Below are 23,705 nucleotides of genomic sequence, written 5' to 3' on the forward strand. Positions count from 1 at the left end.
TGCTTGAGACTGTATTACATGACTTCATTGCGCTGATGGTCATGTCATGATACGTTGTTTTTTTTTTCTTTATGCCCACGCTAATGACCTTCCACCAAACGAAGCCGTCTGAGCTGCACACCGGAGGTTTGTTGTGCCGTAGATGTTTGTTCTCTGCAGCTGTAAGGGAGCCAGACTGTTTCTCGGGTCTTTGCGATTCTCTGTCCTTGGCATTAAGAACAAAGTGTCGACTCTGTCTTGACAGAGCTTTTCCTCTGACCTGTTCATGAATATCTGATTTTGTAAGTTCTCATATCATGCACATGATATTATTAAACCGTAATTTTCCCCGTAACGGTGCTTGGATGTGTATTTTTTTTCTTCTTCTTTTTTTTCCCGTAACATGACCGTCAGTACAAATTTGGTCTTTGTGGAAGAAAGCCAGCATTGAAAGAAAGAGTTGATGGAAAGATGGATGGAGCTAAACACTGCAGAAGACTTTTCACCTTCTAACAGGACAATGACCCTAAGCATAAAGCTGGAGCTACAATGGTACGGTTTACATAAAAGCATATTTGTGGATTAGACCGGCCCAGTCAAAGTCCAGAACTGAATCTAATTGAAGACCAGAGACACACCCCAGAAGACATGCAGCTGTAATAGCAGTGAAAGGTGATTCTAAATGGTTTAAATACAAACGCACACCACACAGTTCAGAACTTTATCTGTCAAATTTTTAAAAAACTCAAAATTTCCTTCACTTAAATAAAATCCCAGTAAAATAAACTACTTAACTAATATGTGACAAAAATCCTTAAAAAAATCAAGGTGTATGACTCCTTCAAATGGAGGTAAATATGTGCCATCAAGAACTGAATTAAAAATACCTCTGAAATTTGAATATTGTGAATTTGTACTTACTTTCTTCTTTGTTAAAATGCATTTTATACATTTCATTCATATTTTACACAATTTGTTCTTACTTTCTTTAGTGTTCAAATATATTTTATACACTAAAAAAGTTAGTACATATATACAGCATTCAAATTTCAGAGGCATTTTTAGTTCAAATCCTGATGGCACGTCTTTACTTCCGTACGTTTTGTAAAAGAACTGTCGTTTTCTGCACAGAAGACCTTGATTTGGCACCTGATGAATATTTACAATCTCAACATATATTTTTAAACTTTATCTTGTTCCTTTATTCCAGAAACAAACAAGTCAAACCACAGAAATTCTGAACAGGAGAAACCCAGTAGGAACGAAGCCCTACATGGATCAGAACATAATTTGAAAGACCTTCAATCAGACACCAGGAAAACCTTGAAAAGCATCTGGTTTCTAGTCAAAGCCCGATTAAGGCACAAGTCAGCCCAACAATACAAAACATACCAGCTGATCCAGAAACTCTTTTTGGATTCATGATCAGACAACTGAGGTGTTTTGCTCAGACTACAGTATCCTTTGCTAAGGAACAAGTTGTTTGTGTGTTTTTCTCTCTCTCAGGAATACATTATAGAGGTTAGCACATCGAGATCCCTTCTGGTGGGATGATTAAAATCGAAGTGTGGCATCTGAAGCCAACTGCATTCAATCAGTTGCACATAAGCAGAACAGCATAAGTAGTAATAAATCACAGACAGCTATTTAAATAAGTAGGACCGGCTGACATGAGGGTACAGTGCAACCGCACCTTCGGATCGGCGGTAATGACAACATCCGAACAGAAGGACTCGCGGTTACTGCAGCACCTCCTCGCCGCTGATATCATTCATTTCTCCCGTCATCCTCACTCCGAGCAGATCGGTCCAGGAGGAACAAAAAAAAAAAAACGCAGCCGTGTTGCCCGATTTTACTCATTATTTAGGTTATCTTATTTCCGCAACGGGAATTATGTGTCGTGATGATTTGATTTTATTTCCCTCCTCCCCTCCTCCTCCGTTTTTTTTTTTTTTTTTTTTTTTTTTTGGTCTTGATTCCTAATTAATGGAAATCTTGCACCTTGTCAAATCTCGCAGATGCCTCGACTGTATTTAAAGAGTGAAGGTCTTTTTTTACCGGATGAACCGCAGGCAGGTTCAGGTTTAGAGCATCGTCACCATCGGCGGCGGGCAGCGGCGGAGTCAGATAGGGAGGCTGAGCGGAGTGGTCCAGGGATATTTCCTCCGTGATTCACAGCCGCATTCTCACGTCCGACAAAAATCCACGAGCGTTTTCCCGCCGACGTTACAGCTGTGTGGATGGCGAGGAGCGGCTCGGACCTTCCGTCGTCATATTTTTTTGTCGAGCCGCTCTCCGGTTTCATTCGCCCGTGAAGCTCGGCAACTGCGGCTGCAGCGGTACGCAGAAACGCACGAGCCGAGCCGTTCCGTTCCGCCGCGCGGCATCAGCAGCGAGCCAGCGGCAGGGGACGGCAGAGCGCAGGCAGGCGCGCAGATGACATGCGCGAACACCTGCTGCTTTACGCATGCGCGCACACGAGTGTATGGTAAGCCGTTTGCATAAATAATCGATTTTTTTAATTTTTTTTTATTTTTTGTAATAGCAACTAGCTAAATTATTTGATTGCCACGTAATTATTTTTTCTTTAGGAAATAACAACTGAAGATCACACAAATAAATAAATAAATAAATAAATAAATAAATAAATAAATAAATGACACGCACCTCTTCGTAGGTGTACAGCTACGGTGAAATAAAAAAAAAAGAAAAAAAAAAGTATTTTCCCACTTACAGATGTCCTTAAAACTATCGAGCGATGATTATATAACACAAATTGAGTAAATAGAAAAATAGGTTTTCAAATTATTTTGTGTATTGAAAGGAAATAATTATCCAAAGCAACCTGCCTCTTGATGAGCGCAGTTTGACTGCTGTGGCCTGCTAAATGTCAGGTCAGTTTAATTAAGAAATCCCTTCAGTAGAACTTGACAGGCAACATGAAGCAGGCTAAACAGAAATTCAATGGATGGGTGTAAAAACGCACAGGGAGGTAGGGCAATGCTTGATCAAATAGGGCTTTTAAAAGCAAGCAAAAACTTTAAAAAAGTATCCTAAAATATATTATAGTGAGTAAAGTGAAGCAAATGTGCTCATATTTACTTGCATCAGTGAAAGAGTTGAAATATTCTATGCTATAACCATAAATCCGTACATGAAGGGTATTACTATAATCCCACTAAGTGGTTGAAAAGGTGTTGGCTAATGTCTCAAAAGATTTCATTAAAGGAACTTTTTGGCCAGCAGCATTAACTACCAGAAGCCTGATCCGAAGGTTACTCTGATCTCAATGTAAAAAATGTAGGATAAACTTTAATCCCAATCTATTTGGAAGTTGGTCGTTATGAAATTGAGAGCCATCCAGGCCCTTCATGCCATGAAGACAGTAAGGCAATGACTGAATAAATCTTATCATCATCTGCATAGCGTGACACACCACATTTCTTCAGAATGGAGCAAAGTGGGAGAAAACACTCGGAATTTGGGTCTGTGTACAGTTTTAAAAACAAGTTGTGAAAATATCTAAAATGTTTAGCTCTTTTAGAAAGACCATTAATTAACATGAATCTATGTTGAAGGACTTTAAGAAGAAAATCTAGAGTTCAGCTTTTACCCCTCATGCCTCCAGAAAATAATTTTCAGCTAATTTGGTGTTTACTAGCAAAACCAAAATAGAAAATCCACAAGACATATTTTTAAATTATTTTATTCATAATAGATTATAACTTTTAAATACATTTTGTTTACAAGTGCAGATTACCATGTTACATTCACTGGAGTTTTACTGGACACAGAGTGAAACAGACGAGTGTAACAAATGAAACTAGTGACAAATGTGACAGTTGAAAAAGAAAAAGATGGTGATTGCCCATAGTAACCTCAACCCAGCTAGTTCTCGATTAACCACTCATCTAAATTTACACAAACAGGTAGCTTCAGTAAAAATGAAGACTGCCGCCTGATGCACGTTTCAGTCTTCGTCAAGCTGCCTTTCTTGAAGTGCGTTCCAGTCCCCAAATTTAACTGCAAATACAGCCGTCTCTGATTCTCTTCACGTCTTACAAGCTATTCACGTAAGAATAGCATGTAAGACGTGCTATTCACATTAAAATGACTAACTGCATAAAAGAGTTTTTTTCTAATACTTTTCTAATACTATTCTGAAACCCAAATTTAACAGACATGACCATCCAGTTATACATAAAAAAAAAAATACAGGTAAAAATGGATCAACTTAAAATTTTAGACTGAGCCATAGTTTGTAAAAGAAAAAAAGTCATAATTGTAGACAAAGGATGCACACAGACAAAATCTTCAAAGGGCAGTTTAGACAAATGGACCGATTGCAAAGACTGGTTCACACAGCCATACTTGGGCAATTTCAGATACAAAGTTCAATCATTCCTTATGGTGGTCTGTCCTGTCTACAAGTTACAGGGGAAAGAAACATAACAAAACGGACAGCCAATATATTACTATAGCAAATACCTTGTTGATTTGTCCCAAAAAATAGTAAATAGATCTTTTATATTAAAATATATTAATTAAAATATATTACTTTGATTAACAAGTCTGAGATTATAAACAACTCCTGATTATTTTTGTTTTTTTAAGGTGGCTTTGGCATTTTACCTTGAAAACAACGGCTATAAAAAAAAAAAAAAATTCACCTGTGCTGGATACTATAAAATATTATTTGATTTTTCTTTATTTTTTTTGCTTGAGTTAACAGTTTTCCACTGACCCTTTTGAAAAGTAATGTGGGGTTAAGTAAGCACTTAGATTGTGTTCATATTACAATGTACTTTACGTCACAATGGTTATTGTGAATAATTAGGCTTACAATATCACCTTAAAATGGAAGATTCTCATTTTCTGGGAAGGTCAGAGATAAACGGTTATACTCATCTATAAATTTGCGACTTTTTGTACCAACAGATCATTTTTAGAAAATCTACAATTATTTGACTGTATAATGTTTTTCTTTCGATTGTCAAACATCTTTTTGTAGTAACAAAAATGGATAAGTGTGCTGCACAAAGAAAATATTGACTACCTACATCTAGTATTTACAGTGAAAAGAAAAGGTCTTCATTTTCTCCCTTTACTTTGAGTGTTTTCATTTCAACTGTCATCAATCTATACAGAAAAAAAACCCAACTCCAATTTATGGGACACTTTAGCTACAAAACAGTTTTAAGGAGGGAAAATGTGGCTTTAAAACAGTAGTAGATGACGTTAAATTTTTATTTGATATTAAAAAAAACAACAGGGAAGATAAACCACTTTCTATTAAAAATGTTAAATTTGAATTTAAGTGCTACGCTGAATTCCAACTTTACAACATGATCCTTTGCAGGCAATTTGTTGCCATAATTTTTATGTGCAATCCACATGGGCAGATTTTAAAAACATTTTATGCATAATTCCTCAATAAACCTATAAATCCATAAACGTTTTTAAATATCAGTGTACTCTGTATTAATGTACCTTTCTTTTATATATATATATATATATATACTGTACATATATATATATATATAAAATTGTTACTTCCCTGCCACACATGCATAAAAATCCAGGCAGGAGGTATTGTACAACCCATGATTTTCTCTAGTGCCTTTTCTTGATCGTAACCCCAATCAACCCTACGATAAAAAGTTCAGTCTCAACACAGAACAGTCATGAAGTCCTAAAAATAGAAACATTCATTTTCCCTCTTTTAAAAACAATACACACACATGTATATATATATATGTATATATTTTATATAAAAATATAGACTAATCTAGCTGAGTGCAAACGTTGAATGTGAGATTTCTCGCACATCTGACTGAGTATTAAACTGATTGAAAATCGATTGGCATCTGTAAAAAGAGGTGTGGTTGAAAAAACAAGACCGTCCAGTGTAAATTCTTGCTTTTTTCCCCCAACAGTGATCAGATCCTGGCTGTCGCAGGCGTAGAACAGTTAAGATACCGCACCACATTTTCTATTCACTCTAAACAACCTCATGCCATATTTGTGCCTCGACGGCATGTGAAGCTTAGGCATGGGCCGGTATCAAGGCATACCAAATATATATATATGAATAAATCTACTTGATTCGTTGTTTCAATTTCATTTTGATGAGATGCCAGAAAAATGGCTGGAGTGAGAGCCAAGTACCTTTGGCGAAATGGACCGTACAGTAAGGCGATGCTGTAAAGTTTCATGTCACAAAATAAAAGACAAAAATTTGGCTGTTTTGAAATAGTTCACGACACGCAAAAAGTACTTGCGGTCATAGTTTGGAAACTACAGAAGTGCAGCTCAAAATTGAACTGCTTTAATTTTAAAATGTTAAATGCAGCAAGTCAGTTAAGCTAGCTCACTCGAACAGACAGTATCTTTAGTTAAGCAGCTAAAATCCATTTGTCATACATCCATGGAGCTTCCAGTCAAATCAAAACGTTCTTGTTAAGCCATACAGCTCCTGGGTTACAGAAAACGTTAGGCTTAACAAGATTTGGCTTGAAAACAGGGATTTCAATTGTTGATTAAAATCCGTTGCCAATAACAGTTCAAGCAAAACAGAAGAATTTTAGCGTTTTAATAATTTAACTTATTATATCCATGATAGCAGCATCGGGGCGCCATCCACCACTCCACCGTTTGATTTAAAAATGTTGATGTTTGTGAGGGGAAAAAAAACACCCAAGGCTCTCTAAATCTGGATTTATTTTTCATTTCATCTTTGGAAAAAAGTATTTAGACTTTTTCTTGACGTTTAGCTTTTTTGTTGTTATAACTTGTTCTTGAAAATTTATTTTTTTTACTTTTAAAAAAAAATTATGACCTATTCCATGACATTTCAACATTTTTAATTGAAAAAACAAAGTATTAACTACTTCTGGACATTTAAAAAAAATTTATATTTGGACTTTATGCTACTCTCTCCTGACTTTTTCTTAAAATGGACAGAGAGAAAAAAATAACCCTTTTTTCTTAATTCATTCTCTAAGTGACCCTGATATTGTGTTGCACACACCGGCCCATGCCTAATGAAACCCTTACATCGTTTAGTTTTTATTAACTCCATTTCACTGTACCACTAAACATGACACGCACAGCTTCGAAGGGCCAATACAGTCATCGTGGCAGAAGGCTCCACAGCCTTTGCACATGATCATCGCCTTCAGTCGGCAATAGCATTTCGACTGAACGTCCTCCATGTTGGCGCCCTCGATGAAGGACTGCTCCCGCGAGGGTTCGCCCTGATTGCCATGGTCTAGCGCGTGACCGGCTGGTATCGTGGTGACGGTCACCGAGAACGACATGACGCTCCCACAGATGCCCCCGCCGTCGACCTCTGATGAGGGTGCGGAAGAGGCGGTGCCCGCGGCGTTGTGGTCCAAAGTGTGAGGTACAGACATGCTGATGGTGCCGCCGTAGCTGGAGGCTACCGCCGACTCCTGATTGTCAAGCGCCCTCTGAAAGGCAGTGAGCTGCTGGTGACCGGGGTCCATGAGGGAAAGATATGGCTCAGAGTTTCCTTGATTGTTATTGCGGAGTTCGAGGTGACTTCGGTGCGCTGGAGAAAACGGACTGATGTCTTTGGCTTTAGCACTGGTGACGCCATTGTCGGCACCACCGGCTCCATTGCTCTCAGATCCAGGCTCAGTCTTTACGCCAGAGCAATGCTGAAAACTTGGCGGGTCGTCGGCCCTGGTGACCGCACATCCCTGCTGCTCGGTTTTCACCCTAGTAACGAACGCGAAATCTTTCTTCACTGGTTCTTCCGTCTTAGCTGTCTCCTTTCCGTCTGTGCTTTCCCTCTTCAAAGCAGACTTGTTCGGGCAGACTGACAGCTGCAGTCTCCTGCTCTCTGATCCTCTGCCGTACGTGGACACGTTGAGCAGGTAATGCCCCGTCATGGCCGGCTTAGGGATCTTCTTCCGACCCAGAAAGCCAACCAACACTCTGGACTGCTCCCGACATTCCTGTGTGTGCAGCATTTGCGGCACCCTGTGGTGTGCGGGCAGCAGCCCTGCTCCTCCAGGCGGCTGCCTCTGTTGCTGAGCTTTCCTCTGCATCAGCGTCTGTAGGATCTGCTCTTGGGTTTCCTTATCGGGAAGCTCCTGGTGATGTTTTGTGCATTCTGCGGCACGTCCGGCGGTATTGGCTTGCGCAGACACGTGCCTATCTCCTTTATGATCAACAAAATGTGTCATTTTCCCCTTATTTCCAGAAGCCTGGCTCGACACCCGAATCTCCGTGTGGGAGAGGGGTTTTGGGAGGATCTGGTCCAGTGGAACCTCTTTTCCCTGCAGCAACTGTGTCACAAGGGGGTTGTTTGCTGGAATGAAAGAACTGGTTCTGGTTAGTGATGCAGCACTTGTTGGGGCGTCCTTATCCTTTACAGTCTGCATTGATGAATGTTCTACTGAAGCATTGTAGCTCTTTTGGACTGTACTGGTAAAATGATTGCTTTGCCTGTCATCAGCTGGTCTTGAGCTGAGCGGAGGAGAAAGCTCACTGGATTGGTTGCTGCTGCTGCTGGTGGCTGGTAATCTGGTGTAGGCCTGTGGGGAAGTTGGGCTGAGGCTGGGGCTGGGTGATGGCTGCCCGTGATCACCACCGCTACCTCCACCCGGCCCCGGCCCCGGCACCGCTCCCTTCGATGCGGATGACACGGCGGCGGCTGCTACGCGCTGCGCTCGGGCGAGCTGAGCTTTGGCTTTGATGTAAGCCAGCGTGCGAGCTCCGGTGTGGCCCGGGCTGCTGAGCGGGCCCTGGAGGGGAGTCTTTGGCGAGACTTGGCTTGGTGACAGAGGGACAGGAAGAATTCGTGACACTGGGATCTGAAAAGAAAGAAATGTTTGACAATTTTTAGAGTTCCACTGGGACATTTAACAGGGAATAAAGTCGAGTAAGTTTACGAAACCTTAAAGGAGCACCGCCATAATCCAAATTGCAGTGCTTTGCAAATTTATTCTTGCACTGTTAAATCATTCTTTAAGTTACAACTACACAAATGAATGTATTTTATTAGGATTTTATGCAATGGATCACCACAAATTGCAAAGAGGCAATAAAATGATTAAATTCCTCTATAGCTCAAGTTCAGTCAGACTGAAAGGAGAGAACAAGTGAGGACACAATTTAAAGTCTTTCCATAGATCTTCAACTAAGTTAACGTCAAGACGTTTTTTTTATTCACTTGTGTTTGTGGCAATGCTTGGTTTACATTTAGGCTTGTAGTCCCGCAGTAAAATCAACCTTAGACACATTCTAAAATCTTTAACATCTTACAGGTTCCCATTCATGACTGCCATGTAGTTATCTCCATCCATCGTCAAATTAATTATGAATCCTCACTCGAAATCTGGTAAATTATGTCGTTTTCAGAAGGTTGTTTGTTCAATGAAATTCTCCAACAAACTTCTGAGATCCTAAAAATGGCGGCTTGATTCAGAGTGAATTAAACACAGATCAACAAGACTGCACAGGATTTTATTTCAGGGTATCGGCACAAAGGAAGCTGGATACAATTGCATGCTACACAGATTTTATTCATAACAGATTTTTCTTACTTGTTATAATTTTGAGCTTCAATGTGTTTATTCATAACATAAAATCCGTGGTGATGACATGATAAAATGTGATAAAGTGAGTTTATGGTTACCATCCCCTTTAAAGAAGACAAATGAGAAAAACCTTGGTTAAATGGAGAGCGTGCACGTTTCTCACCTTGAGAGGCGGGACCCTCTGACTTGTCGGAGATGGCGTGGCGGGACTGGATATGGATGACGCGGAGGAGACCGATGACACGGAGGAAACGGAAGACAAACGGGGTCTTTTCTCTGGAGTCACCTCCCCCTCCGTCTCGCAGAGGGTTTTCCTTTTGTGGGCGTCCGAGCCGGCGCTGGGCTCCGAGGCGACCTCTTCGTCACCCGCAGCAGGTCTCACCGCGGTCACCAGCTGGTCATCCTTTACATCCACACTGGGCTTTAGTGGGGGGCTCGTCTTCACGGGCGACTCAGGGAGTTTCTTCTCCTCTTTTTCCTCCTTCTGTTGCTTTTCATGAAGTGTGCTAGTCGGGCTCCGCTCGGCCGGTTTCTCCGATTCCAGTGTTTTCACAGCCGGCGGCGGCGGCGGCCCGGTCTGAGCGGCTGCGCTGAGCTTTCGATCCTCTGCGTGCTGTGACCGACGCGTCTTCATGGGCTCCGTGGTGGGGACGGACTCTTTGTGTCGGGGCAGCTCCTTCGGAGGGTCCGGGGATTTCTCCGCTGGTTTCTTGTCTCTCGGGGCAGCATCGGTCTGGACGCAGTCCTTGGCGCTCTTCTTGTCCTCCAGAGGCTGAGCAGCTGGATTTTTCTGGCAAACAGGAGAGCGGCGCCTGACAGTCTCCTTATTCCCATCGGGCTTTATCAGCTCTTTGGACTCCTCGTAGCTGAGGCCTGAACTGTACAAAAGAAGAAAATTGAAGGATGTTTTTATCTCAAATATAAATCGCAAATATTTTTGATTTGTGATGTCCTTATGAACGTAAAAGCAACAACAACAAAAAAACTTTTTCACATTCAAGGTTGAGAACATCTGCTTAGGGTCTGATGCTTTGCAGCAATTCTACACTTAGTGTTAGTACTCGGAAACCCACTGAAGAGTTTATTTATTTCACAGACAAAAAGAAAAAAGTAAAACTCATTAAACTGATTAATTACAAAGTAATGTATTTCAAGTGCTTATTTCTGTAAAATTGGATGATTTATAACTAATAAAAACACAACATTCATTTTCTCAGAAATTTTAAATGCTACATAAGAAAAGTACTTTCATCACTAAATTTTGCACGCAGACTGCATCAAGGTCTTACTGCATGAAGGTGATAAATGAACTTTTTCACTGTGGAAACTTCAAACTGCATTATGAGCACCTTTTCCCTTCCCCCTCCAGACTCTGACCTTGATTTCTAAATGAAATCCACAACCGATTTTCCTTAGAAGAAAAAAAAACCTTTGAAGCGCAAAACCCCAGTTCTTTACCCACCTAGCCCAGATGTGCATTATCTGATGCTGTCTATGATTCAGCTTCGCAATCCTCTTGGAGCTGTCGATTGTGCATCTTTTCCTATTACATTTTATCCTTCCACTCAACTTTTCATCTATATTGCACTTATAGTGCTTTATTCATCAAATCGGAACAGCCAGCTTCTGTAGCGATGACCTTTGTGGAGGGAGTCAATAATTATCCGATGGATACTATTGCATTGTATTTTTGGACATGACTTTCTACGAAACTGAATTTGTTATTTTCATTTATCTTCAGCTACTGAGGAACTACTTTCTTTAAGAGTCATAAACTGGAAACCTTTGCTAACGCTTATTATAAAGCGCTATTATGGAGCTGTAATAAGCAAAGACGTCAGCAGCAGCTCATCGGTCTGTAAGCGTGAACAGAACAAAGACGTCGTATCGTAATCAGATGTCCCTCTAATATGAGTAATATGATAATCATCAGAGTCTGATGACAATAATAACACGATGAGGAAGGCACACAACAACTTTGCTAAAAGTCAAAGTTTTTGGATGAGGAATCTGAAAACTTGGCAGAAGATGCCACACCCCTTTTATCGTCCAGGCAGCATGAAGTGAACGTGATTTCTGTGACTGGCGATTGTATGACGTGAAAAACAACGTGATCAACTATGGAGGAGTTTGTGAAAGTATGATCTGAACGGGTCAAAACCTACTTTCTATGATGTTGTTGCATTTATTAATAAGTGAAAAGCAACACTTGTTTCCACTGCTGCTCTGATAAAACAACACGTTTACAATAATCAGGGTTTCTGCACGTTTAACCACCTCAAATTCAAGACTTTTTAAGACCACTATGAATAGAAATTAAAACCTGTATCACGACAGAAATGGACAAAAAATGCAAATAAATAAATTAAATTGTATGGCGATAATGAAAATTTTCCAGCCAACCGGTGATTAAATTGCACTTGCCAACACTGACTTGTGTTAGCAGCTAGTTGGCAGAAAAGTCCCAAGAGAAAAAAAGAAAACTACAAAGAATATACAAGATTAAATGGTCCTGCCACAACAACATTTAAGTCCTGTGATTAATGCAGGTAAGGCAAACGTTTGTTTTTTTTAAATGAACATAGGACATTTTAAGGCTTTAATTTTAGATATATTAATGTAAGACTTTTAAAGGATGTGAGGACACCCTGTTTAACACTTACAACAATGGCATTCGAGTTTGAAACAGACCTAAGAAAAACTATAGAAGAGCATAAATAGTTTTTCTCTTAAAAGAAGAAGCTTAAAATCAGTCAGTTTATAAGCAGTGTGCTGATTTTCAGACAGATGATGAGCAGTGTGCAGCAAGAATGAAACGGTTGAAAGCCTTGGTATACCTTAATATGGGTATATGACACATGCCTACTAGTGAGCTAAGGATAGTTGATTTACAGCATTTTAAACTTCTTTGGAGCTACTGAGGTGTCACTTATACACATGGCATTCATTTGAATAACTTTACAGTAAATTTGGTAGCTAAAGTGCAAGTCTGTGCTTTAAGTAGTCCGATATCAGATTAGGATTTAGAATCGGCTCTCACTTTTTCTTAAATGTCTTGAGTTGGTATGGGGGGAAAAATGAGATCACAATCAACCCACCAATGAAGACATTTTCCAAACCATCAAAATCTCCTTCAGATTTGACAACCGCATGACTATGAACAACTCTACCTACTTTTCCCCGTAGTAATTTTCGAAGAAAGCCTCCTTCCAGTGCTCAACTTTCTTCTCCTTCTCGATTTCCTGACGCATTCGGACCTGCAGCTCGGGTGTGAATTCCCCTGAGAAAGGAGAAAGTTTTATTTCGATTTAGAAAAAGAGAAAGCAACACAAGATCGCCTTGGAGATATTTTGTTTTGCTTTATACGAGAAATGAATGTCGTTATCAACCGGGAGCCAAGCGACTAACCTTCAGCCAGCCTCTCTTTCCAAGACTGCGCTGCCGATGCAAAGAATTCGTTGTTTAAAGCCGAGCTCGTAACCTTCAGAAGGCCGTCCAAGCAAGCCTGAAGAGAAGAGGCACAATGCGATGACTAATCTTTTAATAATCACTGCACTGGAACACTGACTGCAAATTCGAGAGTTAGCACACTACATTCAGAGCTTTGGACAAAACCTCTGCTTTATGTAACACTGCTGAATGTTTTCGTATGAATCATCTAAGATGAACGGATTTGCTGCAATATGACACTTTTGTGCGTTAATCGATCTTCAATGCCACAGAGGCGTAAGAGTCACCTGTCGGTCGACCTCAGGCAGGAGTTTGACCAGCTTCTGCTGGCAGTCGGGAGGCAGGACGGAGAAGGTGTGCTTGTTGATGAGGGCTCTCAGGTTGGTGTTAACCAAAATGGAGTCTGGCGTTTCCACGTCTATTTTACACTTTGTGCGTTTTATTTGCCCTTGGAATGGATGCGAGACAGAAAGAATTCAGCAGAACAGATTTTGATTTAACAATCGACATGCTTGGTGATTTTGTTCACTAAGGAATCGTTTGTGTCCTATAAATCAAGTAAGCTTCATTTGTGTAGCACGTTTCAGCAACGACGCAGTTCAAAGTGCTTTACATCAGAAAAACATCATACAGTCACCAATTATGAACAAGCAATGCACATTATATTTTGTCAAATGTCCTCATCTAGCAAATAAATCAAATAAGTTGATCAATGTTCCACTTTTTACTCATCAAAGGAAACTCTAAACAGGTTTTTAGCCTTGATATAAAGGAACTCTGTTTGATTAAGTTGGACTTTTTGTCACTTAAGTTATCCAAATAATGAAAAAAGTTAAAAAAAAAAATAAAAAATTTCAAATTTAAATGTTTAAAGTCATGCCATGGCCAGTACTTTCTGATCTGTACACTACAAATGTTGTAGACATTAAATGACCATAGACTAATTTGTTTTTTGCCATTTTTCTGTTTTATAGAAAACACAGATCAATCCATTATCTTTACACACTTAACCCTAGTGGGGCTATGTGTTCTGGTGCACGTCTCCAGCTGGTTTATAGAATATATCCAACCTAAAAGGTAGAATTGGAATAATAATAAATAAATAAATTTTAAAAAAGTTACACCTGATGATTGACCTACCTGCACTGAGACGATCGGACCTCTGAGGAACTTTTCTGGGTACGACGGGGTGGCATAACTCTGTTTGGACAAAAGAAGAAAACCTTTGTGAATTTGAAGAACTGCTAACTGTAAAGCTGCAATCAAAAAGTTTCTTATTCTTTACCATGCGAATTGCGATTGAACACTTCTTGTGACACATCTACTCTCCTTTTGTATGATGTGCTACTCCTCCATATCAAATGATCACCTGACTCCAGCCTTTTTCCACGAATAGCAACCTACAGTTAAACCTTTAATGCTCTAGTTCTGGCTAAATTAATCACAAAACATGGTGGACCGTCCTGCTGTCGGTGCCATTTTTGAAGCGTTCTTCGTGTTGAGGTGAGTAAATCTTCCTCAACGACAAAGCAGCCGCATAAAATAGTAAGAAATTAACTAATACCATTACCAGGTTCTTGATATGACATGTGAATAGCACTTGCATAAATTACATAGCAGTGGTGGATTTATTAGCAGTATCAAATGTACAGAAATACAAGATAGATATTAATTGACTTAATGTCATGCATCTTTAAAAAGTAGTTGCTCTCTAAACTATTGAGCCATTCTGTTCAAATGGAAAAAAAGCTGAGAAAATATGATTTTGTTTTATTTTCATTATGACAAAAATATGAAAACATGAATAAAATTATGCAATGAACCTAAAAAAAGCACCTAAATACATAGTACTAATATGAATTTGAGCTGCTTGTAGCGGTATAAGTGTTGCATCCTACCAGTCTTTGTTGTAATGTTTTCTGCCATGTCTTTGATGGTCTTTAGCAGCAGCCTGGAGCTGGAGATGGCTGGCATACCACCCTGTCTGCGCTGATTTCTCTGCTGTTGCTGCTTCAGCGCCTAGAAAAACGGCAGAAGATTTTAGGGCAACCCTAACCATCTGGAAAAGTGGTGTGGCAGCACCTGGCTGAGGAAATATTCCTTAAAAAGGGAGAAAGAAACAAGTCAGTTGGTAAGATGATGGATTCAGTTAAATACAGGGGAGTCCTGGAAGAAAACCTGCTAGAGGCGGCAAAAGACTTGAGATCGAGTCGGAGTTTCCATCAGGAAAACTCCGACTTGGAATACATGTGAGACATATATTCAATTAAATGTCTGGAAGACAGCATGGCCCAGTCAAAGCCCAGACCTTAATACAGTCGAGACTGTATTAAGGTCTCAACTGAGTTTTAGAAATGCTGATGAGAGATGATGGAAGAAAAAAAAAACCTTCAGCTGTAACTGAAGGAAGAGGTTTTTCTATAAATTAGATAAATTAGCGCTTTGGAAGGCTGATACTCTAAAAGAAAAAGACAAAACGTGGAAAAGCTCAAGTGGTATGAAACATTTTCACAAGACCTTGAACCACACTGAAAGAATCAAGGAGGCACAGTAAAACAAACATGCAGCGTCAAAACTTTAGATTTATTCAAATAACACCGAACGATTCCATAGACATTAAACCGGGATGCATTTACGTTTTGTGGAGTAGAGCGGAAGATCTTTATATCAAACTCTGTAAATAAGAGGGCGATATAAACAGAGATATAAACACTACCGAGAATTAACCTAACTGCACTGTAAATAAATAGGCTTAAAGGGTAAAAAAAAAGAAAACAAGAAACAAAGAAACATACCTGTTTGAGTGCTTTCTTGCTGTGTTTCTGTGAGGGAGAGATGAGTTTACTGGAGGAGATGGGAGGCGATGAGCACTGTGGCTGCGGAGACGACGGCTGTGACTGCAGCTTGGAGGGGACTGGAAAATAGAAAAAAACCTGTTACAAATCTACGTTTCCTGAGGCGAGTATGCAAACAATCAAGCTGGGCGATTGTTTTGATGAAACTGAAACCAATCTTTTGCACAAAGGAGGGAGGGTTACGTTACCCTTCTAAGATATCTTCAGAAAAATTGGGCTGAACATCTCGGCAAGAGTACTATTGAGCTTTGTGTTTTCTCATACAGATCGCTGATCTCCCAGCATTTGACTTTTATGCCTTTATTAGCTCAATTACAAAAAGATCATTTCTCTCACTCTGCTGTAAAGACGCAGCGCCTTTCTATGGCAGCTTCAAACTTAAGCGTAATGAGGAAGTGGTCACGGGTCAGGCAGAGAAAATTCAGCTTCCTGCCTCAACAGTCGCTTAGACCTTTCAAGCAGTGGCAAATAAAGAAAATAAATACAACTTAACAAAAAAAGAAAAGAAAAGAAAAAAGCCTTTGCCAAACTTGCATTGAAACACATAAAAACAGCAATAAAGCAAACACAACCCTCCCCGCAAACAAGGTAGACTATAGAAAACGGATGTGATTCTACAGCTTGCTGATGAATCGAGAGTCAAAAAAAAGCCTGACCTTTCGCCGTCATGTTGGGCGCTCAGGGTGTCCCAGAAATATACGACAGGTTTAATCTAACTTTCTGGAAGAACCGCTTTCCTTAAGCTTGTATACAGGCAAAAGAGCTGGCTTCCTGTGTTTGAGCAACAGTGCTTCACAACAGCTGAGAAGAGGCGTTAACGCTCGCTGACATAAGAGACCTACGTGCCCAATCAGCTAAAATAAGTAAATAAAGAGCCGTGTGACGACCAGGACAAGGATATCATTTATCCTGATACTTCACTCATTCACGGCAATAAAAAGTTATAAAAAAGAAAAAAAAAATGTTCTTTTATGAGCAAAGAGTTAAGGTTAAAAGATGAAAGGTGCTCCTTGATGTCGTAAAAATGTACTTTTTTTATATTAAACTTCTAAATTCTGCGCAATTAAAAGAAAACTGTCACAAAATTGATTTGCGGGAGCACAAAAACAGATTGCGCCCGGAAAATTCAGATTAAAACTCTCAAACTTTTACGTGAACGTAAGGGACGGTACCTCTTCGCATCCACCGTCCTCTCCTGCCCTCTGGAGGAACGGTGCTGCTGTTCTCCGAGCTTCGGGAGTCCGATAGATTGTCGCTGCTCTCATCGGAGCCCTCCTCCGACAGCTTCTTCACCCCCTCTGAGATGTCCTTCTGAAAAACAGAGACGAAGAGAAAAACTGCTAGCAAATAGAAAAGACTTTAAGGGGATTTATGAGTTTAACCCTTCAAATAAAGGGCAAATTATTCAGAATAGCTGGTCATTATTTGATTGCATCTTCAATCTAAAGGTCTTATTTTTTACATGAGAGATTTTTATGAGTAACATGGCTATGCATTAGTTTGCGTCAATGGATTGGCTAGCCGATCAACCTGCTCTGATTTTCATAATTTTGGATGAAGCTGATCTTATGCTGATCCTACCAATCGTCGCAAATCTGTTGTATTTGGACGTTTTTTGTGGGTTTTTTGCACCAAAAATACACATGAAACTCAGGACACTTTATTGGCGGTTTCAGTTATTTTGCTAGTTTGTCCTCAACTAAAATCAAATCTTGTGATTTTGTAAAAGCAAATACTGCTGTGCATTTTTCAAAACTAGCCTGTTGTCTAACCTTGTTGTTAAAATGGGGGGGAAAGGACTAAAAGGAACTGATTTTTAAAGTTTAGTTTAGTTAATTTAGTAGTTTGAACAGCAATCCTCTAAACTTTTCACTTGTATTTGAGATCAGCACATCATGAGTTTGTTTTCTTACACAGTGGAAATGCTGCCTATTCACGGTTCTGTGTTCACAGATTTTTCTGTGGAACGCAACTCTAAATCATTTGCGGAAAACCTACATAATCGTAAATGTACTCAGCATATCCAAAATATTCTAAATGTAATGCAGCTATAAAGGTAAATGGTTTAGACTAGTCACCATGTTTCAGACTCTTATTTTGAAGTAAGAAGACAAGTTGCTCTTGAACCACTCTGTTGTGCTAACAGAGTTGACTAGGATTGTAGGTCAGGCTGGCGGAGAACACTCTGCTAGAAAACAATAAGAAAAGCTTCCGCCATTTTTCACTAGTGTGACAAAACTTTTGGTACTCAATAGAAACTGTGCCGGAGAACTTGAGAACACTTTGAAAAGTGTGCTGCAACAGCCTAGCCTTTGCTGCTATCAGTGCTAAAGTTGGTGTCTACTCAAGTCAAGTTTATTTGTATAATACAGTTCAGTAAAAAAGCAGTTCAAAGTTCTTTACATCATCAAAACAAATTGTAAAACTAGCAATAAATCTTCAACATCAAACTCTTCAAGAATAATCTTCATTAAACATGTTGACCAATGTTCCACTTTTAGCCATGATTTAAAGGAACTCAGTGTTTTGGCTCTTTTGCAGTTTTCTGGAAGTTTGTTCCAGATTTAAGGAGCATAAAATCTGGATGCTGCTCTTCATGTTGGGTTCTGGTTCTGAGAGAGTAGTGCACCAGGGCTTCCTATTGGCTCTTCATGATTATAAAACATTTATTCTATTTGTCCCATTTAAAAATCAATGTAGCGCTTTCTGCGTTTTCTTGCATTAACTTTCACTAAAAACACAATAAAAAATTTGTCTCGTTTATCTACTGTTCATCTTTGACAGGGACCCATCGTCGCACCCCGTATAGTTACCAGAGTCCTGAGGAAGCCGTCATGGCGCTGCCTGAGAGCCTCGTCACGAACAACAGTGGTTAGTTTTTCTGTTTTTGTGGAGGTTATTTATGTAGTTCAGACAAAACTATCGTTTGGCATTTCTGTCTTCTTCCTGTTGTACTTTCCTATACTGAAATATGACCACAAAACCGAGGTCTGTACTGAAACAAGACCTACGTGACCCCTTACACCCTTAATAAACACGCCACAACAAACTGATGAAGACCATCACAGACTCGGCGACTCTACAACAATGCATGATGGAGAACTAAAAACATTTTCACCGTTCTGCAAAGTGTTTTGTTGTCTGACTAACTAACCTTTAACGTGTAGACTCCCATCCGGCCCGGGACTTTGTAGAAGATGCCCTCGTCACCCCGAGAGTTTGTGTGCAGCATGGCATTCAGGCATGCCAGCGGCGAGGTTCCGCTGAGGGATCAGAGAAAACCATGAACTATGATTATTGACTTCCATTCCTCAAGCGGCTATTGATAAAAAAGAAAAAAAAAACAATAGAAGAAGGGTAGAGGCTGATCAAACGCCTGAGTGTCGACATGCATAAGTTTGGATCAGAGTAACATCAGGGTAGGATATCTGTCCTGCGATTCACATACAGTCAGTTGACTGAATTGACCCGAGCTAAAGATTAAAAGCAACTTTTGTTACCAATTACACTTTTCTGAAATAGAAAAATATATATTATATATAACGCGTAATATAATTTGAATATACATTTTAATGAATTGTGTAAGAACTTGAAAGAAATTAAGATTTTGTTTTTACAACTTCTGCTATGTTAACTTTAACAATAAACGAGTATGTCGAGCAGAGTGAAAACAAAAAAGAGTGATAAGATTCCCTATTACATTTATTGAAAAAACAAATAAATAAATTCAAGGCTCACATGACGCTATATCTATTTCTGTTGCACAGTTGTGTTCATGTACAAATGTACCATGTGGGCATAAGGTGTCAAGACTAAAACTATTGAGTGAGTTATTTTTGCCACTGAATCTACAACATTGTCATTGTTAAAGCATGCAAGATTTAAATCTGAACAAAATATGGAGATGCGGTGAGGTTGTTAAAGTGGGATGGTGGGTGGGGGAGGCCATCTTTTTCTTGTCTTACCTTCTGGATGAAAAGAGTGACAATGAAACAAAAAGAAATTATACAGTTATTGATTAAACTAATTGTGAATATGAACAGGGAAAAAAAAACATGAACAAAAGAAATAAGGGAGAGAAACAGGTAGTGTTGCCTTTTACGGGAAAGGAAAAAAAATGTTTTCTAAAATGTGGGTTTACCTTATTTCTTTAAGCCTCTCTCTTTGGATGACCTGCAGGATCTCTTTATGGCTCATAGGAGTATTAGGGTACTTCTCCAAAACCTAAAAGGATTTAAAATAAAAATAATCAAAACAAAATAACACGATTAATAAAGAACAGGTTCTTAATCAGGGAAATTACTCCTTGTTTTTTTTTGGGATCTGGGTCAATAATCTTGTGTAAATTATAAATCAGAGATATGGCGTTACAACAAAATTTTGCAGAATAAAATACACAAAATATGATAACTTTAATCATATTTATTGCCATAATTCATCATAATATTCAGTCTATTCAATGGGTGACTATTAAATGCAAGGGAATTTTATGGTACTGCCAAGTCCATCATTATCAACACACTTAACAGATGTAAATATAGAATAATTTTCAATTAAACAATTAGTTTGTTTGTTTTCAAAAGAAAGTAAAACTATGGTAATGGCTGGGCAAGATGTAAAAGTAGAAATCGGTGAAGACTCAAACTGATACCGAGCTCTTCGAGTAAAAAGGAGTCAAACATTTTTCAGTTTCAAGTTCAGAGAGTTTTTACCACCAGCCACTTTTCCACCTCATTCAAATAGATTTTTTCCCCCCTTTTAATAGGTTTTAGTTTTCCACTGAATCATTTTCCTCTTCCACGCAGCATTAAGCCCTCTCTCATTATTCTCATCTTTTGCAAAACTTGATTACATGTGGATTTGAGAGTGGCTGCAGCTTCTCTGGCTCCAGGAAAACTAAGCGTAACTTTGACTCCATGCGCTGATGCAGTCAGAGAAAGTAGTGGAGGCTGCAACCATCTGTTGGTCAGTGCAACGGTCGGTTACCATGGAGACTGAAGGCGGAAGAGAGCTCGGATAGTATTTCTGACCAGAGTTAGAATTATATCTAGAGCGCCCCCTGCTGCTCGGTTTTTAAGATGTGGCGAGGTTCTATTGATTTAGTACTGTAACTGTTTAAAGAAAAAAACTATTTAGCTTCATTGTATATTTTTTGATGCATAATGACATTGCAGTGCTTGTTCATTGTTACTTTCTTGCACAGTTTTGTGTCAAAGGGCTTGAATGATATGGAATTTGTTGCATGTTTTCCTATATACACAAAGCAAAACATTTCAGAGAAATGAGTTTTGTAGCTGCTTTGTTTCGAAACATGCGGGCCAATATCTACCTACAGTCTCTGTTCACATTCAGATCTCTTCAACTTTTCCACTTTTTTTTTTTCTTGCACAACAACCGACAAACTTTAATGCATTTTAGTTTGACTTTATCTGGTGGACAAACAGAAATAAGCAATTTATTCCAAAGTGGAAGAAATGTGCTGGTAGATTAGATGTCCATTCCACAAATCTTGCCACAGCAGCATCACGGTGTGGGAAGCAGAACAGTGATAAATGCAGGCCAATAAACAAAAGGAAACACATTGCAGGCCACATAAAATTTAAGACTTTGCCTGGAGGTTCACTTCCCACCACGAGGCAACATGCAACAACTGGATGGTTTTAGGTCAAATAAAAATGTAGAATTCAATTGGGCAGTTGTTGCAAAATTTTAACATTGATGTTCAGAGACACTGCATCCAATCTTGAGTTTGACCTATTCTCTATGAAAGCTTGTAACCACAAGAGTCCAGAGGTAGGGAATAAATACAGAAACGGTTCATTTTTATAATGAGAACCTGTCTATAATTCTCCAAAGGAGCTAAACTTTCACTCTCTGCATGGTAGAGACTTGCAGGTACAGTAAAATGTGTTTGTGCATGACAAAGCGTCTTAGATTTTTAATTGTAAAAATAAAACTATTGAAAAACCATCACTTTTCACAAATAACTCTAAAACATAGACAGGTTTGTTCTTGCTACTCGACTAAATGTGAAAAGTGAGTACTTTTGTTAGGCACTATATGTATCTCGGCGTGAAGCTGACCTTATTTTGTCATTATTTTTCTGCAACCTTTTCCATTCAACAGCTGTGAGCTTGTACTTTTACTCTGCAGCGACTTTACATTTTACGCGTCAAGTTATTAGATACGCACTTTACTTGCTGTCACTTACCTGCACTTTACAATTAAACTAGTTTATTGAACATGAAGCACGCGTCAGTGGACTCCAAATATCCACACAACTCGGTAAGATATTATATTTGTGACGTTCTTTCTAAGAGTTTTCATATTTAAATACTTATTAGCACGCTAAGCTAGTCCAACTAGCTCGAAAGCTAATAACACTCATTGGCCAAGTTGGCATGCACCAGAACTGCTTCGACACCGACAAAGAAGATATAAAAGTAACAGTACAAAAATAATACTTTATTAAAAACGACATCTTGATTTTAGTCTACTCGAAACTAATACAACTTGTTGACGGAGTTAGCACGACCTAGCCGATGCTAACCTGGCTAACGCACCCTTGACGTGATCACTTTATCCGAATCGGCTCGATAAAGAGTTGTCAGTCCCACTGTTTGCATGAAACACGAACGGTGGGCTTAGAGGCATGCGTGGGTGTGCCTAGGTCATGGTAACAACGCTGCATTTCTCCTCAGAGGAGGCAGACAGAGGGTAAGGGTCCCCTGCGTTTTGACAGCAGCCGCCTTTGGACCGTCAGGCCTCGCGCGGTGTGCGCAACATTCGTCTCCACCAGCAGGTCATGAACTCGTCAACACAGTTGTACAAGTGGGAGCGTTCAAGGAAAACAACCACAACAAACGGAAGACAAAACACCCAAGAATACCGTTTTAGCGGCTTCCGCCCACGTCCTGCCCTTCTTTTTCTTCTGCCTCTCCCTCATGGTGGATGTCCCGCGGCGGAGTGGAGTTTAGGTTGTCCGCTTTAGTTGAAATGTTGCTTTAGTCGCCGTGCAAGACCTACTCCATCTGCCATGTTGGACTTACTGTAAAGAGTCACGTGACCGTTGGAAACGTCATCCTTATACTGTATGTGGCTGTCATTCTAAAACCCTCAAGCTTCCCACATGTATTTAAAGATACTAGTTATAGTGGTGTATTTTCTTTTAAGTAGAAAATGTACAGTCCACAAAACATAGTTGGATAATGACGTAGGGGTGTGTAGGATTTTACAAAGTACAGTAAATAAAATGTGCACCAAGGAACACAACACTCTGCATAACGCTCTTCTGATGACATCATAAGAGGCATAAGAAGGGTCAGGTGGCATTTGTAAATAGCAATGATGACCTTCTCTTAATAGAATGTGAATATTGGCCTTTTAAGTCTGGCTTGGTCCTTTTCTTTATGGAAGTCCAGAGGTGTCACCATTTCATAAAAAAAATCAATCATCAATCATTGAGGTGAACTCAATTAAATTTGAAATGAATGCATTAATAACTTATTAACTAGGAGTTTTGGTTTTGAATCAGAGAAGAAAGAAACAAAATAAAATCTAGCTTGATGGGTGACAATAATTTACCTAACATTTGTTTGCAAGTTGTCCGGGAGATGCACAGGGCAGAGTGTATTGAGCAAGCCTACAGTATCACCTCAACACAAGCATGTTCCTACCTGTGTAGACACCAAACTAAGATTAGTTACAACAGCACACAACATAAGAACAAAACAAGAGCATCTACATCTGATGTTACTGTCGAAGTTCACGTCATTTATTAAGTCGTCAAGCAAAATCTGATTAAATAAGACTTAAGAAATCCTCTAGTTGGTTTGTTTTTATAAATTGCATC

At 39.4% G+C, this 23,705-nt stretch overlaps 2 protein-coding genes across 8 annotated transcripts in view; both read right to left on the reverse strand.

Annotated features, from left to right (window-relative positions):
- Positions 1-2,419, reverse strand: part of dtnb (dystrobrevin beta) — a 39,684-nt gene extending 37,265 nt beyond the window's left edge. For 3 of the 5 annotated variants that reach the window (XM_023352728.1, XM_023352729.1, XM_023352727.1), the window contains exon 1: positions 2,038-2,418. The gene's annotated coding sequence lies outside the window, so the exon portion shown is untranslated. Of the gene's footprint in view, positions 1-2,037 lie in introns of all 5 variants that reach the window. The other 2 variants (XM_014468852.2, XM_023352730.1) reach the window with 2 other exon arrangements.
- Positions 2,420-6,821: 4,402 nt separating this feature from the next.
- Positions 6,822-22,975, reverse strand: asxl2 (additional sex combs like 2, transcriptional regulator). 3 transcript variants are annotated; one of them, XM_014468842.2, is made up of 13 exons: positions 22,743-22,975; positions 19,995-20,077; positions 19,819-19,821; positions 19,008-19,116; positions 17,026-17,164; positions 15,794-15,912; positions 14,897-15,017; positions 14,139-14,198; positions 13,286-13,446; positions 12,957-13,053; positions 12,723-12,828; positions 9,712-10,426; positions 6,822-8,822 (listed from the first exon to the last, which is right to left on the reverse strand). In XM_014468842.2, the coding sequence occupies exons 1-13, from the start codon at positions 22,797-22,799 to the stop codon at positions 7,062-7,064; spliced, it is 3,531 nt and encodes a 1,176-aa protein (XP_014324328.1). In that variant the 5' UTR covers positions 22,800-22,975; the 3' UTR covers positions 6,822-7,061. The 3 variants fall into 3 exon arrangements, with proteins under 3 accessions (XP_014324328.1, XP_023208996.1, XP_023208997.1); XM_023353228.1 differs by lacking the exon at positions 19,819-19,821 and having other exon boundaries at positions 22,743-22,974; XM_023353229.1 differs by lacking the exons at positions 17,026-17,164; positions 19,008-19,116; positions 19,819-19,821; positions 19,995-20,077; positions 22,743-22,975 and adding an exon at positions 16,510-16,638.
- Between the last annotated feature and the right edge of the window lie 730 nt (positions 22,976-23,705).

Source organism: Xiphophorus maculatus, chromosome 19 (genome assembly GCF_002775205.1).
Source record: "Xiphophorus maculatus strain JP 163 A chromosome 19, X_maculatus-5.0-male, whole genome shotgun sequence".
Taxonomy (NCBI): Eukaryota; Metazoa; Chordata; class Actinopteri; order Cyprinodontiformes; family Poeciliidae; genus Xiphophorus; species Xiphophorus maculatus.